The following is a 14,537-nucleotide window of genomic DNA, read 5'->3' as shown; positions in this document are numbered from 1 at the left end:
CAGAAAGTAAGAGCATGTTTTGCAAGAATGTACAACACTAAATCAACTTGTAGGTTATTGCAACTCATTTTTACAATTCTATTTAAGGTTAATATTATTTAAGAAAGGTCAATATCATTAAAAATACACTTCTGTACAACTTCATTCCACTTTTTTTTTAACTTTAAATACAATGCTCTATGGGGACCTTTTGTCTTTCCTGTGAGAACATTAAAAAGCCCTCTGATAATTTGGCCACAGCTTTTTAGATTTGTATTTTGCTACTAAAAAACAATTTTTTATTGCATCAATTATTTGAAAAAAAATTTTTATGATTAAACTAAAAAGATAAAAATAATTTATGAAGAGGAAGCGGAACTGTTTCACAATACCACTAATGATGTTAAGTGAGCAGGCTTTTTTAAATATATCTAAATGTTTGCGTTCTGTATGGACCTCTGACGTAGTGCTGGTTCACCCGTCAGACACTTTATGTAAACATATGTTTGTATTTTGTTAAAACATTAAACTTCATATTTGCACAAAAACATGCTATATCTATAGACAGAGAGTAAGATCAAAGCAAAAAAACATTAGATAACACATTTTTTCTAATTTATTGTTTCTTGATCTAGCGTGCTATTAAAAATTTAGGTATAAATAATTTTTTCATTCAAATGGCTTTTAAGTTGATATTTTCATTCAAATTTTTTGTTCAAATTGTTTTGTAATGAAAAATGAGAGAAAAAAAACTTGGTTTAATAAATCGTATTATATTTCTTTAAGTAAATGCTTAAATTATTGGTTTAGAAAAAAATTTCTTTGAACAGAAGTAAAATAATTTATTTTTTTAAATTTAATTTTTGGTTTAATGTTTGCAATAATCACTGGTTTAATGTTTGCAATAAAAAGTTTTTATATTTTATAAACTATTTGCAAAAAAGGTGATAAGTTGTGTAAAACATATTTAAGTTAGAGTTAATTAAATCCTCTGAATCAATTGCCCTGTGTAGATTAACACACAGAATCAACTAAAAACTCTAGTTACAATAGTGACTAGTGTCAATATTTACTATTGACATTGACATGTTGTAGACTACTGTAATCTGCAACATGCAGGGGTATTATCATTGAATTAGGAGTATTATCATTTAAATAATACGTACTTATAGCCAGGAACAAACCTAGTCCTGTTTTAGTACCACTGGAGCAGTATGGGCGCCCAAAAAAAAGCACCCAAAAATTATTATATCTTTTAATTTTTCTTTTACTTTTTTTATTAAAAATAGAAAAAAAATATTTGGTTTTAAATGGAGTAGTATATAAATAATTTTCAATTTATTTTAGCTACCTCATTTTTCCTTCAGGACGATAAAATGAATTAAAAAGCAATTGCTTTTTCACGTAATTATGTGATGTAACTGTCCTTCGGTTACTAACTGAATGCTTAAAAAAAATTGAAAGTCGTTACAAAACCTAATTTTAAAAACTTGTTATGAAATTTAATAACAATAGAATTTATAAAAAGTTTTCTTTTTCAATTTTAAAATACCCATTCATAGTAAAATTAACTTTTGTTCGTTGGCAATTAAGAGTGAACTGCTTTTGATAATGAATGAACAAAAGAAACAAATTTCACTCAATAACGCAAATTTAATTTTTGAACGAATGAATTTTGATCTTTAGTTTTCTATTTTAGTTAACGTGAAGAAAACCAAAAAACGAAACGTAAACTTTTGTTTCTTTTTCATAATAAAAATAAAAATAACGATTGCAATAACTTAATAAAAGCTTTATTAAGATCTAGTAATTTTTAAACTTCAATATTTTAAATGTTTAAAAAAATTCATAGTAAATGTAACTTATTTATTAAACATAGTTTTTTAAATTATAATTACTTAATGAATAAAAAAATAAAGTTTACTTTTTAAAATATGTTTTTTATTTAAAAAATTATATCATTTTAATAAATTAAGTTTACCGTAATTATCTCTTCTTTAATTACCTTTAATTTAAAAGATGACATAAAATCACTTTAAAAATAATTATTACCTTTAGTAAAAGTTAGATAAACAGATTTGGTAATACTTAAATCAAAAATTTAAAATTAAAATGATAGTAAATACGTTTATTAAATGTTTATGTTTTTTATTCAAATAGTTATTTGAGTACAAGACATAAAACTGTTTTGTTGATTTTAAAAATATTGCACGATTTAATAAATGCAAATGTATTATGTAATGTAAATATCGATTAAAAATTGTTTAAAGTATTTAAACATTTAATTACTAATTATTTAAAACATTTATAACTACTAATATGAAATTTACTAAAATATATATAATATGTGTTTAAAACCCTTTAAACAATTTTGAATAACTGTTTGCAAGCAGGGTGGCTAAATTCTTAAGTAAAATATCATAACTAAAGTAACATGGTTACATCTAACAGTAAATTAATGCATTCAAAGAAAAACCTTTAAATCAACTCCTTATCTTCAGATAAAACTAAACAAGATGAACACATGATGATTAAAAATCATTGTCGCAGCACCGGTTTTATCTACAGGGAGAAGGGGGTGCAATCTTAAGAACATCTTTCACTCCCCCCCCCTCCCTAACATTGTTGAAAAAAAAGCTGTATCCCCAAATAAACTCTGGGTTCTTCATTGATAGCGTACTAATAAGGTAATACATAAGACTCAATTTTCAGTATTAAATTACAAGATTTAATAAATTTAACTAACGCAATAGTAATATAATAGGACAACTATTACCAGGCCTTGAAATAAGTGTATCGCGATTGCTTTTCACACATTCGCGATCAGTTTCTTTTTTGTAATTATTTTCCAGATTCTTTTTTTTCTGTTTATTTTTTTATTATTTTCTAATTTAGCACCTTTTTTGGCCATTCTTAAAAATAACATTTTTGTCTAAGTTTTTTTATTAGGGGTCAAGTGCGTCACACTAAATTAATCTTTTGAATAGAAGTATGATTATTTGCTCTTTTGGGCAGAGACTTTCATTCAAGATAAAGCGCTTTTGAATTTAAATTACTTTAAATCTCTGCCTGGAAGCCAATAATATTTTAAAGTTGAATTTAGTTTGATTTACTGAGTGGATAAAGTACGCAGTAAATTTACCTATAAATTAAATCAAAACAACCAGTTAAGCTACCACAGTAACTTATATTCAACTATTAAATTTACTTAATATACTCAAAAAAAGACTCACAAAAGTTAGTCATGCAAATGTTTCTATTTATATCTTATATGTTGTTAACACACAATATAAGCTTCTAACTAAAAATTATTTTAATAAGAAATCTTGAATAGAATATAAAAAACATGATACCATTGTTTTATATTTTTATTTTATTTAAAGCGATATCAAGTTTAACATTCTCTATAAAGATGCAAGTTGTTTATAGGAACTTTTTTAAAAAAGAAATCTATTTGAACAAAAGAATTTTAGTCTTCTAAAATTCTCTTTTTCAATTAATTTAGCGATTGAAATTTGCAGCAACGCCCGTTATACCCAGTGGCATAGCGAAGAGCATTCCTTAAAGTTAAACGTAGATCTAGTTACAGTAACAATATCAGGTTTAGAACATAATGCAAATGAGAAAGAAAGTTTTATTTAAATCATAAACATTTTGAATAGTTAATTATTTTTTGTTTCTTGTAATAGTTTATAAAATAGTTTATAATAGTTTATAAAAATAAAAACTTTCTATTGCAAACATTAAACTAGTGATTATTGCAAACATTAAACCAAAAATTAAGTTAAAAAAAATAAATTATTTTACTTCTGTTTAAAGAAATTTTTCTCCAAACAAATAACTTAAGCACTTACTTAAAGAAATATAATACAATTTATTAAAACAAGTTTTCTCTCTCTCATTTTTCATTACAAAACAATTTGAACAAAAAATGTTTGACATGAAAATGTCAACTTAAAAGCCATTTGAATGAAAAAATTATTTATACCTAAATTTTTAATAGCACGCTAGATCAAGAAGCAATAAATTAGAAAAAACGTGTTATCTAATGTTTTTTTGCTTTTTCAATAGATATAGCATGTTTTTGTGCAAATATGAAGTTTAATGTTTTATGATGATAACATTTTAATTTATTAATCAGAACAACTTATATAGTTGTTGTTTTGACAACTAATTATATATAAGAGCTTGTGTCACAAGCTCTTATATATAATTATGTCAAAACAACTTTTCATTTTTTTTATTGCTATTTTACAATAAAAATTTCAACATGCTTTAAAAATAACAAATGTTTTATCGTCAGCATCAACATATTTAATAGTTTTCTATAACTAATTAAAGTGGTTTTAATTAGAACAATTTAAACTAATTAAATAGTTTTCTATAACTAATTAAATTAAATATTGTAATATTTGCGTTTTTAATTGACTTTTTTAATTTAACTTTTTTAAGTATCATGTTAAGCAAAAACAATTACTAAAAGTTATACGTTACTTGCTCATTCCACTATAACTGCAACTTAAATTTAAAATATATAATATAATAACTTAACCTGTAAACTACGACAGTAGCTTACACTACTTTAAACTCTGCCAAGCCAGAAAATTATAAGATGATATTTAAATTTGAGAGTTATGTCAAAAAATCGCAGACTAATATAAAAGATACTATTTTATGCTAACACAACCCCCCAAATCGCAAAGCGGCTCCGGGTATGGGTGGGATCGGTGGTAGGGGTTCATAAAACTTTTTTATTTTTATTTTGTGATTAGATTTTTTTTGCGCTAATTCGAGCCCTGATTACTAATACTTCTAATAAGTTTTGTAGACATGAGTATAGTAAACTTTTTCTGTATATTTTTCAAAATAGTCTATTTATTTTGTAATTGTAATTGAATCAATGAATTTCCTTGATGCCGTTTTAAAAATTTCAAAATAAATAGTCACATGACTTACGCTACAACAATGATTTGCTAAAATGAACATAGAACATTGTAATATTGAAGTATTTCGTTAAAGTGACATAGAATAAGATGAAACCGGTAAAGTAAGCAATATTGTAACTAGAACAAAGTCAAATTGAGAAAATCTCAATGAAGCAGAGAAGATAATTATATTTAGATAAATAAAGATTATGTGAATTATGCATTTTTAATTAATAAAAGGTTTCTGGAAAAAAAAAATGAAAACTTGTAGTTAGAACAAGATAATACTGACAATTTATTGGTTTAAAGTTAACTAACTAATCTTTATTTTCTAAAATAACTATTTTCTTATTTGTAATAAAAAGTATTACTGGTTTATTAAAAAAAGTTAAATACTAGTCATGCAATATCACATGTAATATATATAAAACAAATATTGAAAAAAAAATGTCTAGAGGTAAAAGCTTTTTTTAACAGTTTTCCTTCCGAAAGCTGAAGGAGTCACTACAGTCAAAAAGGCTATTATTTGTTATTATTTTTAATAGCCCTTTTTCCATGCATTAGCTCTGAAAAACAGACCTTGATAAACAAAGCCTCTAGGCAAAAAAACAAGTCGAGTACAGTACTATGAGGGGAATGATAGGTGTATTTTAAGCTAATATACAACTTCTGTATAATATACAACTATAGCATTTTTAACCAACTTATCAAAATCAATGTTGACAATAGTACTAAAGATAACTAGTTAACAATTTTTAAAAGAAACATATCAGCGTTTCTTACTCAAACATTTTACTTCTAATAAATTTTTTTATTTCAAAACTACTTTTTTTTTTCATATTTTTTATTTCTTACCATGATATACAACTTAAAAGGTAATATAAAAACACTCAATTATTGCTAGGCAAAAAATAAAATAAAAAAGAAGGAAACAATTCAACTCAATTTTATTGATACAACCTTTGGTTTACCTGCTCTTTTTCGAGGTTTTCTTAAACTTCCAATGCGAGCAGTTGAATTTGTTCTTTTTGTTGATACTGGAGTTGACCTATTAAGTTTTCCAACTCTTAGAGGGGCTGATATAGATGTCAGAGATTCATTTGGAAGGCTTCTATACAGTGGCGGTTTTTCTGCCATTGGAGTGGTCATCATAAGTTTTAAAACTATAATAAAATTTTAATATCTAAAAAAAATTATTTTTAACTAAAAAAAAAAGGTTTATAATAAAGAATAAATAACTATAAAAATTATAAAAATCTCAGCAGTTGTTTGTTGTTGTTGCAGTTGTTTGTTGTTGTTGCAGTTGTTTGTTGTTGTTCAGTATATCAAAATAGCTATTATAATTACTTTATGGGGGTTTTTAGAGTTAGCATCCACTAAGATATTTTTATGCTTTCATAACTATCACTTTCTTTTCTTTTTTTTACTTTTATTACTACATCAAAATACTTTTCGCCTAATACATTACCATTTAAGTAATATATTATATTCCTTATTTTTATATAAAATAAATTATTTTAGATAATACAATCAAGATATGATTAAGTTACTCAAAAAATAATAAAAATTATAAAAATCATTTAATGTATAAATTCTTTCAATTAAGTGGAAAATACTAATGATATCTTCCTTTGAGGGACAATTGGAAATTGATTGCAAGACGTTAGTGAGATCTTCAAATTTTCCCCAAGTTTTCCAGGAAAGTATTTTCCTTTTTTCCAGCAAAAAATGAAATTTGATTGCAACCTGTTATTGCGTGAAATAGAGTTTTTGTCAGGTCAGGTTATCCTTTTGTCAGGTCAGGTTATCCTGCTACTGGTAACATGTATCCCAATACAATCTGCTTCATGTCCTGCTGCCTTGTAGGATATGCCTTTCTAGGCAAAGGCTAGGAGGAGCCAACTCCGACTTAAAACATTCCTGCCTTGGGGCTCTTGGTTAAGTAAAGGCTAGGGCTGGTGTCTTGATATACTCATCTTGGGCAGATGTCAAATGCATCTGGCTTCTGTCTTGTAAAGGCTTCCTAGGCAAAGACATAAGGGATAAACAGATTTTATCTGTTGACCGGCCTCGCACCCCTTCTGCATCTATTAGGCTGGCACAGATGTATTTTTAATACATTGTTTCCAGTTTAGGATGTTGGATGTTGGATCTTCTTGACTCAATGCATGGATTTTGCTTTTGTCTCTGTTTTTATGACTAGGCAACTCATTCTATTATCTCCTAATGAGGGTACAGTTCTAAAACTCAGTTATATGGTTTTTAGGCTGCCTGATAGTCAGGTTTTCCGAACTCTGTGGTAGCTCTCAGAGAAGCTGATTCTATCAACAGCTGAAAAAATATCAAAGTATTAACAGTGCTATGTTGCGCATGGATGGTGTCCCTGTTCATACTTTTGGTGTGCATTATCAAGGCCACATTTGGAGCCCATTGTTACAACTTAGGGTTTATTAATAGTAATGAGGCAATTCAAGGCTATTAAATCATTATCATTGCTTGGGCTATTAAACAGTGTACTGAGTACTGTCTATGCTTTGAGTCAAGTTCTTTAACAAATTTAAAAATGAATAAAGTATCTTCTGTTGACTCTTATCACTTGCAAATTTCACCAGACCTACTTGCTCTTTATGAGACTAACTTGAGTTCAGCTGTCTCATCTTGTGATTTTAGTGTTGATGGTCATCTTCCTTTGATTTGTAAAGACTCCAATAGTCATATCCTTGGTCTAAGCATTTACATTCATAAGAATTCATCCATTTGCTGGGAAACTAGGTTTGGATCCACTAACTATTCTTTTATGTGCTTTCATTTAGCACCACTTCACTCTATCGCCTTTCTTTTTGTTCTTTATTATTCTCCTTCATTTCAAGACTGCACTCTTTTTGATGTTATTTCTGATCAAATTGACCAAGCCCTCTCTCTTTATTCATCAGCCAATATTGTTTTTGTTGGTGACTTTAATGCTCATCATACTGAATGGCTTGGCTCTAGTGTCAGTGACTTTGCAGGCATTAAAGGCCTTAACTTTTGCCTTTCTCAATCCCTAACTCAAATAGTCAACTTTCCAAATTGCTTTTTAGACAACCCGAATCATTTACCTTCTCTACTTGACTTATGTCTTGTTTCTGATTCTAGCCAGTGCTCAGTTTCTCCACATTTACCATTAGGTTCTTCTGATCATGATTTGATTTCTCTAAAACTATTATCTAAAAAACTTTTACAATGTACTATCTCTCTAAAATTATTATCTTTTATAATGATTTCTAGCATGAAAAAAAGGTTTTGTCTAACACCAAAGCCCGCTATTCTCATGTTATGAAATCTCATATTTCATCACAAAAATTAGGCTGTTGTGACTACTTTAGAATCGTGAGAATCTTTAACAGTATCAATAATAAGGGCAAATCTGTTATTCCACCTCTCTTGTATGGTTCAGACTTTGTCATCTCACCTAAAGATAAAGCTGAGTCCGACTCCAATAGTAAAACTTCTCAGTATTGCACGTGCATGTTCAAATTATTTAACCTTTAAAGAACTTTAAAGGTTAAATAATTTGAACATGCACGTGCAATCAGAAATAGAGTATTTCTTGTTGCAACATTATGCCATATATTAAAAACAATCATTCTCACATGCAAACATTGTCTTTTTTTTTTTTTTCATTTTCTTGTATATTAACATCTGTAATTTTGTGTACCTTTGTGTAATTTTGTGTAAAATCAAACTGACTCTCCTCATGTAAGGTATCTATCATATTTAGTGGTGGTCCAGTAGAATACATGTTATCAATCAAGTGTTTTTAAAAAAATATTTTACAATTATAAAATTTTGTTAATACTTTGTTAATTACAAAAATAAATACAATTAAAATTTAACATTAATAAATGTTCTGTAATGCACTTAGGATGCAACAACAAATCCTATACTTATAATATGCATAATCCAGAACAAAATATAAGAGTAAACATTAAACCCACAAATTGCGCATGAGATTTAGGTGTTCACATAGATTCGAACTTATTATTTTCCAAACACACAACTATTCAAGTAAACAAAGCAACACAAATAATAGGAATAAAAAAAACAACTTTTACATCATATCCAGCTTTATTATCCTTTAAAAAACTATTTTCAGCTCAAGTTTGCCCTCACCTAGAATACTGTGAATTAATTTGTAACCCAAGACTTCTCAAAGACAAACGGCAAATAGAAAATGTGTTAAAAAGAGCTTCGAAACGAATCAAAGGATTATATGATCTACCGTATGAAGAAAGATTGTTGGCATTAAATATGACAACTGTACAGACTACTTTGTGCAGATCTAATGAACGTCTATAAATGGTGCAAAAATAACAATGGTGATAAAAGTCTATTTGAAATAGATAGCCAATTTATTACTCGTGGTCATGTATATAAACTAAAAAAACATTCTTCATGAATAAATTGTACATATGACCTTTTTTTCTCTAAGAATAATTAATAAATGAAACTCTCTTCCTAATGACATTGTATCAGCGTTATCTTTAAAATCGCTTAAGCTGGTTCTATACAAAAATCTAAAAAACGAATGGCTTCTCTATAACTAATCCACATTTTATTTATTATTTACTAGTTATAAAAACTCTGTAATTGTCAAGTATTATATAACTAGGTTGACATGCAATTTATGCCAATACAATTTAATGTTAAAAAAAAGAAAAAGAAAAAAGAAGTGGCTTATCTATATCTACAATCAAATATTTGATCTTATTTAAAAGTTTAACGTGACATACCTACCAACAACTGATATTTATGTTTTTAATTTTAAAACCTAAAATAATATAATTGAAATATTTTTGATAACAAGACCTCAAACAATAAAATTTTTGTGGAATTTTCATGTATATAATAATAACTTATAATAACGTATAATATAAGATTATTATACGTTATATACGTATAAGATAAGAAATTATATAATATTTTATACTATACAAATTGTAATTATATATATTATATATATATATATATATATATATATATATATATATATATATATATATATATATATATATATATACATATATATATATATATATATATATATATATATATATATATATATATATATATATATATATATATATATATATATATATATATATATATATATATATATATATATATATATTGTTTGTTTAAAATTTTATACATGCTAAACAAGGTATAAATTAAAGCAGAAATCTTAAATTATAAAATATTATATTATAGAAACTGAAAACTTTAAATATTATATTAACTGTATATTATATTATAGAAACTGAAATATTATATTATAGGAACTGAAAACTTTAAATATTATTGATATAAAATTATTTAAGTAAACAAAATACTATCCTTTACTACTTTCACATTAAATTTTAATGTTATTTGTTAGATGCATTTAAATCGGGACCTTTCTAAGGTATCGGATTTATTTTTTCAGCGGTATTTTTCCGACAATCTAAAAGTTGCCAAAAAAACTTATAGCATTTATAGCATATAAGAAGAACTTGAAGCATTTTTTTAACAAAACCTTAATCAAAAGTTATTTTCCAAAGTTAAAGATATATTATTAGCTGCAAAGTAGATATCTTTATTTGAATAAGGCACTAAAAGATAAAACTCAGACGAGTACTAGATATTTTTCGTATTTATGTTATATTTTAGTGCGATTATAACGTTATTATCTAGAAGACGTTTTAATCGCACTAAAATATAGGGTAGAGTGGAGCACCATGACCAGAGTTGTTAGTCCATGGCCTTGGCCTTGCCTTAAGGCCAAAGATTAAAGCCTTGGCCTTATTTTGGCCTTGGAACTGTTGGCCTTGGCCTTGATTGTTTTGGCCTTGGCCTTTAAAAAAAAATACATAAAATTAAAGAATTAAAAGTTTTCATTTTTTATTTTTATGGCTTTCATACATATCTACAAGTATGTTTTCTTTTTGACTTCGTAGAATTTTGCGCATAACCTTGGTTTATTTTTACAACTTGTGGTTTATTGTCGCAGCAATTGTTACCTCCAGTTTTGTTAATATTGAGCCTTAATGTTAGGCAAAAATTTAAGTCTTAGGTCCAGAAAATGTTTGCGTAGACTTTGGCCTTGAAACTCTTATTCTTAGCCTTGACCTTAAAACTCTTGTCCTTGGCCTTGTAACTTTTGGCGTTTGCCTTGTAACATGTGGCCTTGGCCTTGTTACTTTTGGCCTTGTTACTTTTGGCCTTGTTAACAACTCTGACCATGACACACTTTTGGTTTTTGCTTCGTAACAATTTTTTTAATACGTCTTTTATTTTAGGCAACTGGTTTAATTTGAAGAGTAAATTTATACCAACAAAATTAAATTTATAAATTACCAAAATATAAGAGGTTAAGCTTGTGAGACTATTTAAAGTAAAGTTAAAAACTTATTTCATTGTACCCTGCTCATGGAGCAAGGACATATTTCAGGAGAAAGGGAGGGGGGGGGGAAGGTATTTGCCCCCCTCCCCATATCTCGTATTTTTTTCTAAATAATATATTAATTAATAATTTATTTAAAAAATTGTCCGTTTGAAAAATATCGTAAATCGTAATGATATCATACTTAATAATAATTCTATGCCTGCACTGTAGTTACACTGATTTTGTGGCGGTGATAATATTTTTACATAGTGGTTACATAGTTTTTGCACGGTATAGAAGATAATAATCTATACCGTATAACACGGTAATAATACGTTAATATATATTACTACAAAACCGTATTACTGTGGTTTTTGTTTACATCCCGAGTGAACAGAGTTAGTATCATATAATCTGTGGTATTACCAATTAACTTATACTAAGTATTTAGCCATGATATAAAGTAGGTAGTGATAATGACTAAATGTAAATTGGATTATTATTTATTACAAAAATTTATTGCATTTTGTTTTGAGTTGATATATATTAAGTTTTAATAAAAGCTTAACTATTAATGTTAATATGAGTAAACGCAATGCTACACAAAGTTTATTTATCAAAATGGCTGGACAAACGCCCGAAAAATGAAACTACTAACAATATTTCTCCAAATTCGAGTGAATCAAATAGCGATATTGAAAAACTATCGAATTCTCCGGATCTACCTCAGTGTTTGCAAGAAATTAAAGATCAGAATAGTCAACCACCTATTGTAAGTACATCAATGAATATGTGTAATGAGTTTCCTACTGACGTTGGTTACTATGTACTAAAAAAAGAAACTGTATCAAATTCAAATAAAATTACTGATACTATGAAATATAAATTGTTAGAGATGACTAATATTCCTAGTCATAATTTTTCTACCCATTTTTGGTACACATAAAAAAAAAAAAATAAAGAAGGAAAGATATTACTAAAACGATAGCACTTTGAAAAACATAAGTGTAAAAAATATATAAAAACATACTTGTTCATATTTGTTTCCATTTTTCTATTACTTGCTAATATTGGCCTAAAACATATTTTTGAAGATTGAAACATGGTTAAGATTGAGAATAGGCCAAAATTGATTAATGGCTTTGGCTTTGCTGCATGTTCACAGGCATATTATTATATCCATTGATGATATAACCAACAAATTTTCTAAAATGAAAAAGAGAAATATAATCTTGGTTATTTAAGTATTTGACTATCAACCTTGTGTTGGTATATATTTTGTATATATATATATATATATATATATATACATATACAATATTTTGTGTGTGTATATATATATATATATATATATATATATATATATATATATATATATATATATATATATATATATATATATATATATATATACACACAAAATTTTAAATAAGTATTTAATTCAATTTGATACTTTTATTTTTATTTACTTACGCGAAACGCGAATGAGTAAAAGAAACAAAGTTATAGGTAAATCATGGCCTTAACTCAAGTACGCCCTTGCCATGGGGTACCTTGATACATTCTATAGGCATCATAAAAACGTAAATAAAACGTATAAAACACAGAGAAAAGGCAGATTTTTACTTGAAATATAAACAAATTATTAATTATAACCCAAATAATGCACCCAATGGTCCAAATCACATTTTAGAAGACCAGATAATATATTGTTTTAAGTGTCATTCTTAAGCGTCCATAAATAATGGCTTTGTATTGAAATGGGATCTCCTTGTATCATATATACATAAGTCTTTTAAAAACTGAGTATAAATATTAAAAGAAATGATTTTTAGATTTCTTTATGACACAAGGAATACTATTCTACAGTTTTAAGGTTCCTCACAAATGATGTATCAAGTTTTCTTGCACTTTCTAATAGAAAACAATCGTTTTATTTTTAGTATCAACTTATTTTGCAATGGTTTTGTTTAATGAAGTAAAAAACTTATGGATTGTAGTTTACAAAATAATGTTATTAACCGATAGACATATTGAATGAGATTAAAACTTATGAGCTTTAAAAATTAATAAATTACTTTGTCATCAAAAAAACACAATTTCGACCTGTCGCAGGCCTAATGATGTCAATTGATATAATTTATTTTTCAAAACATAGCTCTAGTAGTAACTGTTTCACTATATGAAAGTGGTTGTCACAACTCTTAAAATGCCTCCACTATTACAATATTTTATGGTGCCCCATGTATCATGGTGTCCCACTCTCCCCTAACATAAATACGAAGTATAACATAAATACTAAAATTTTTCCCACTTTGTCAACCTACTGTGGTCTGGCATGAAAATTTTCGCGGACAAAAAAAACAACAAGCCCTGGTTACTTTTTACATTAGATATCTAACATAAAATAGTTAGATATCTAATGTAAAATAGTTAGATATCTAACGTAATATAGTTGGCATGGCATGAAAATAGTTGGAAAATAGTAGAAAACATAAAATAGTTAGATATCTAACGTATTTTACGTTGGATATCTAACGTAAAATAGTAACCGGGGCTTGTTGTTTTTTTTGTGTCCGCGAAAATATTTATCCCAGACCACAGTATTTGGGCAAAATGGGAAAAATCTTAGTTGTCTAATCTTGAAAACTCATTTAAGCCTTTCTTTCCCAATGTTGCCATTTGGCAACACAAACTTTAAATTCAAAAAGCAAACCCTGTTTTATCTTTTTTTAAATTTTTATATCATTGTAATTTTTTATTATATTTCATTTATCGGGAAAGAAAGGGTTAATTTTAGTATTGTAATATATTAAGAGAAATTTATTGATAGTTTATTAATATTAAATCCTTTAATTTACATACTCTGATCATTTGAATATTGAAAAAAAAAAAAAAAATTTAAATAAGTAATTTCGGTGACATCAACGTTGTGTGATATTTCAATTATATCTACAATTTTAAAACAAAAGATTAGTTATTTTTGTCTTAAAATTTAATTTTTAAGTATTTAGAGATAAGAAAAACCATTGTGTGAAATAAATTTGTAATAGATGTTATCTCAGTCAGTGTTGATAAACGACGTAGATGTTCTCGCCTCCGCTTTTCTTCCGCAGCCGACGGCTGCTGCCTCTCAATAATTTTTTAGCTTTAAAATGTTCTTACTTCCGCCTCCAGTGGCTTCCGCCTTTCTATTAGTGGCCGCAGGCAGAGTTCTTTTTTAGAGGCAA

General features: G+C 27.0%; 1 protein-coding gene across 4 annotated transcripts in view; it reads right to left on the bottom strand.

Annotated features, from left to right (window-relative positions):
* Positions 1-9,719, bottom strand: part of LOC100201744 (myosin-G heavy chain) — a 30,539-nt gene extending 20,820 nt beyond the window's left edge. The window contains exons 1-2 of one of the 4 annotated variants that reach the window (XM_065814367.1): positions 9,677-9,719; positions 5,876-6,067 (exon numbers count right to left, since the gene is read on the bottom strand). In XM_065814367.1, coding sequence (XP_065670439.1) covers positions 5,876-6,056 — 181 coding nt within the window. In that variant the 5' untranslated portion in view covers positions 6,057-6,067; positions 9,677-9,719. Of the gene's footprint in view, positions 1-5,875; positions 6,110-9,676 lie in introns of those variants that run through there. The other 3 variants (XM_065814368.1, XM_065814369.1, XM_065814366.1) reach the window with 3 other exon arrangements.
* Between the last annotated feature and the right edge of the window lie 4,818 nt (positions 9,720-14,537).

This window comes from Hydra vulgaris, chromosome 12 (genome assembly GCF_038396675.1).
Source record: "Hydra vulgaris chromosome 12, alternate assembly HydraT2T_AEP".
In the NCBI taxonomy this organism is placed as follows: Eukaryota; Metazoa; Cnidaria; class Hydrozoa; order Anthoathecata; family Hydridae; genus Hydra; species Hydra vulgaris.
Note: the sequence above shows the minus strand (reverse complement) of the source record. Positions and strands in the feature narration are given on the sequence as shown.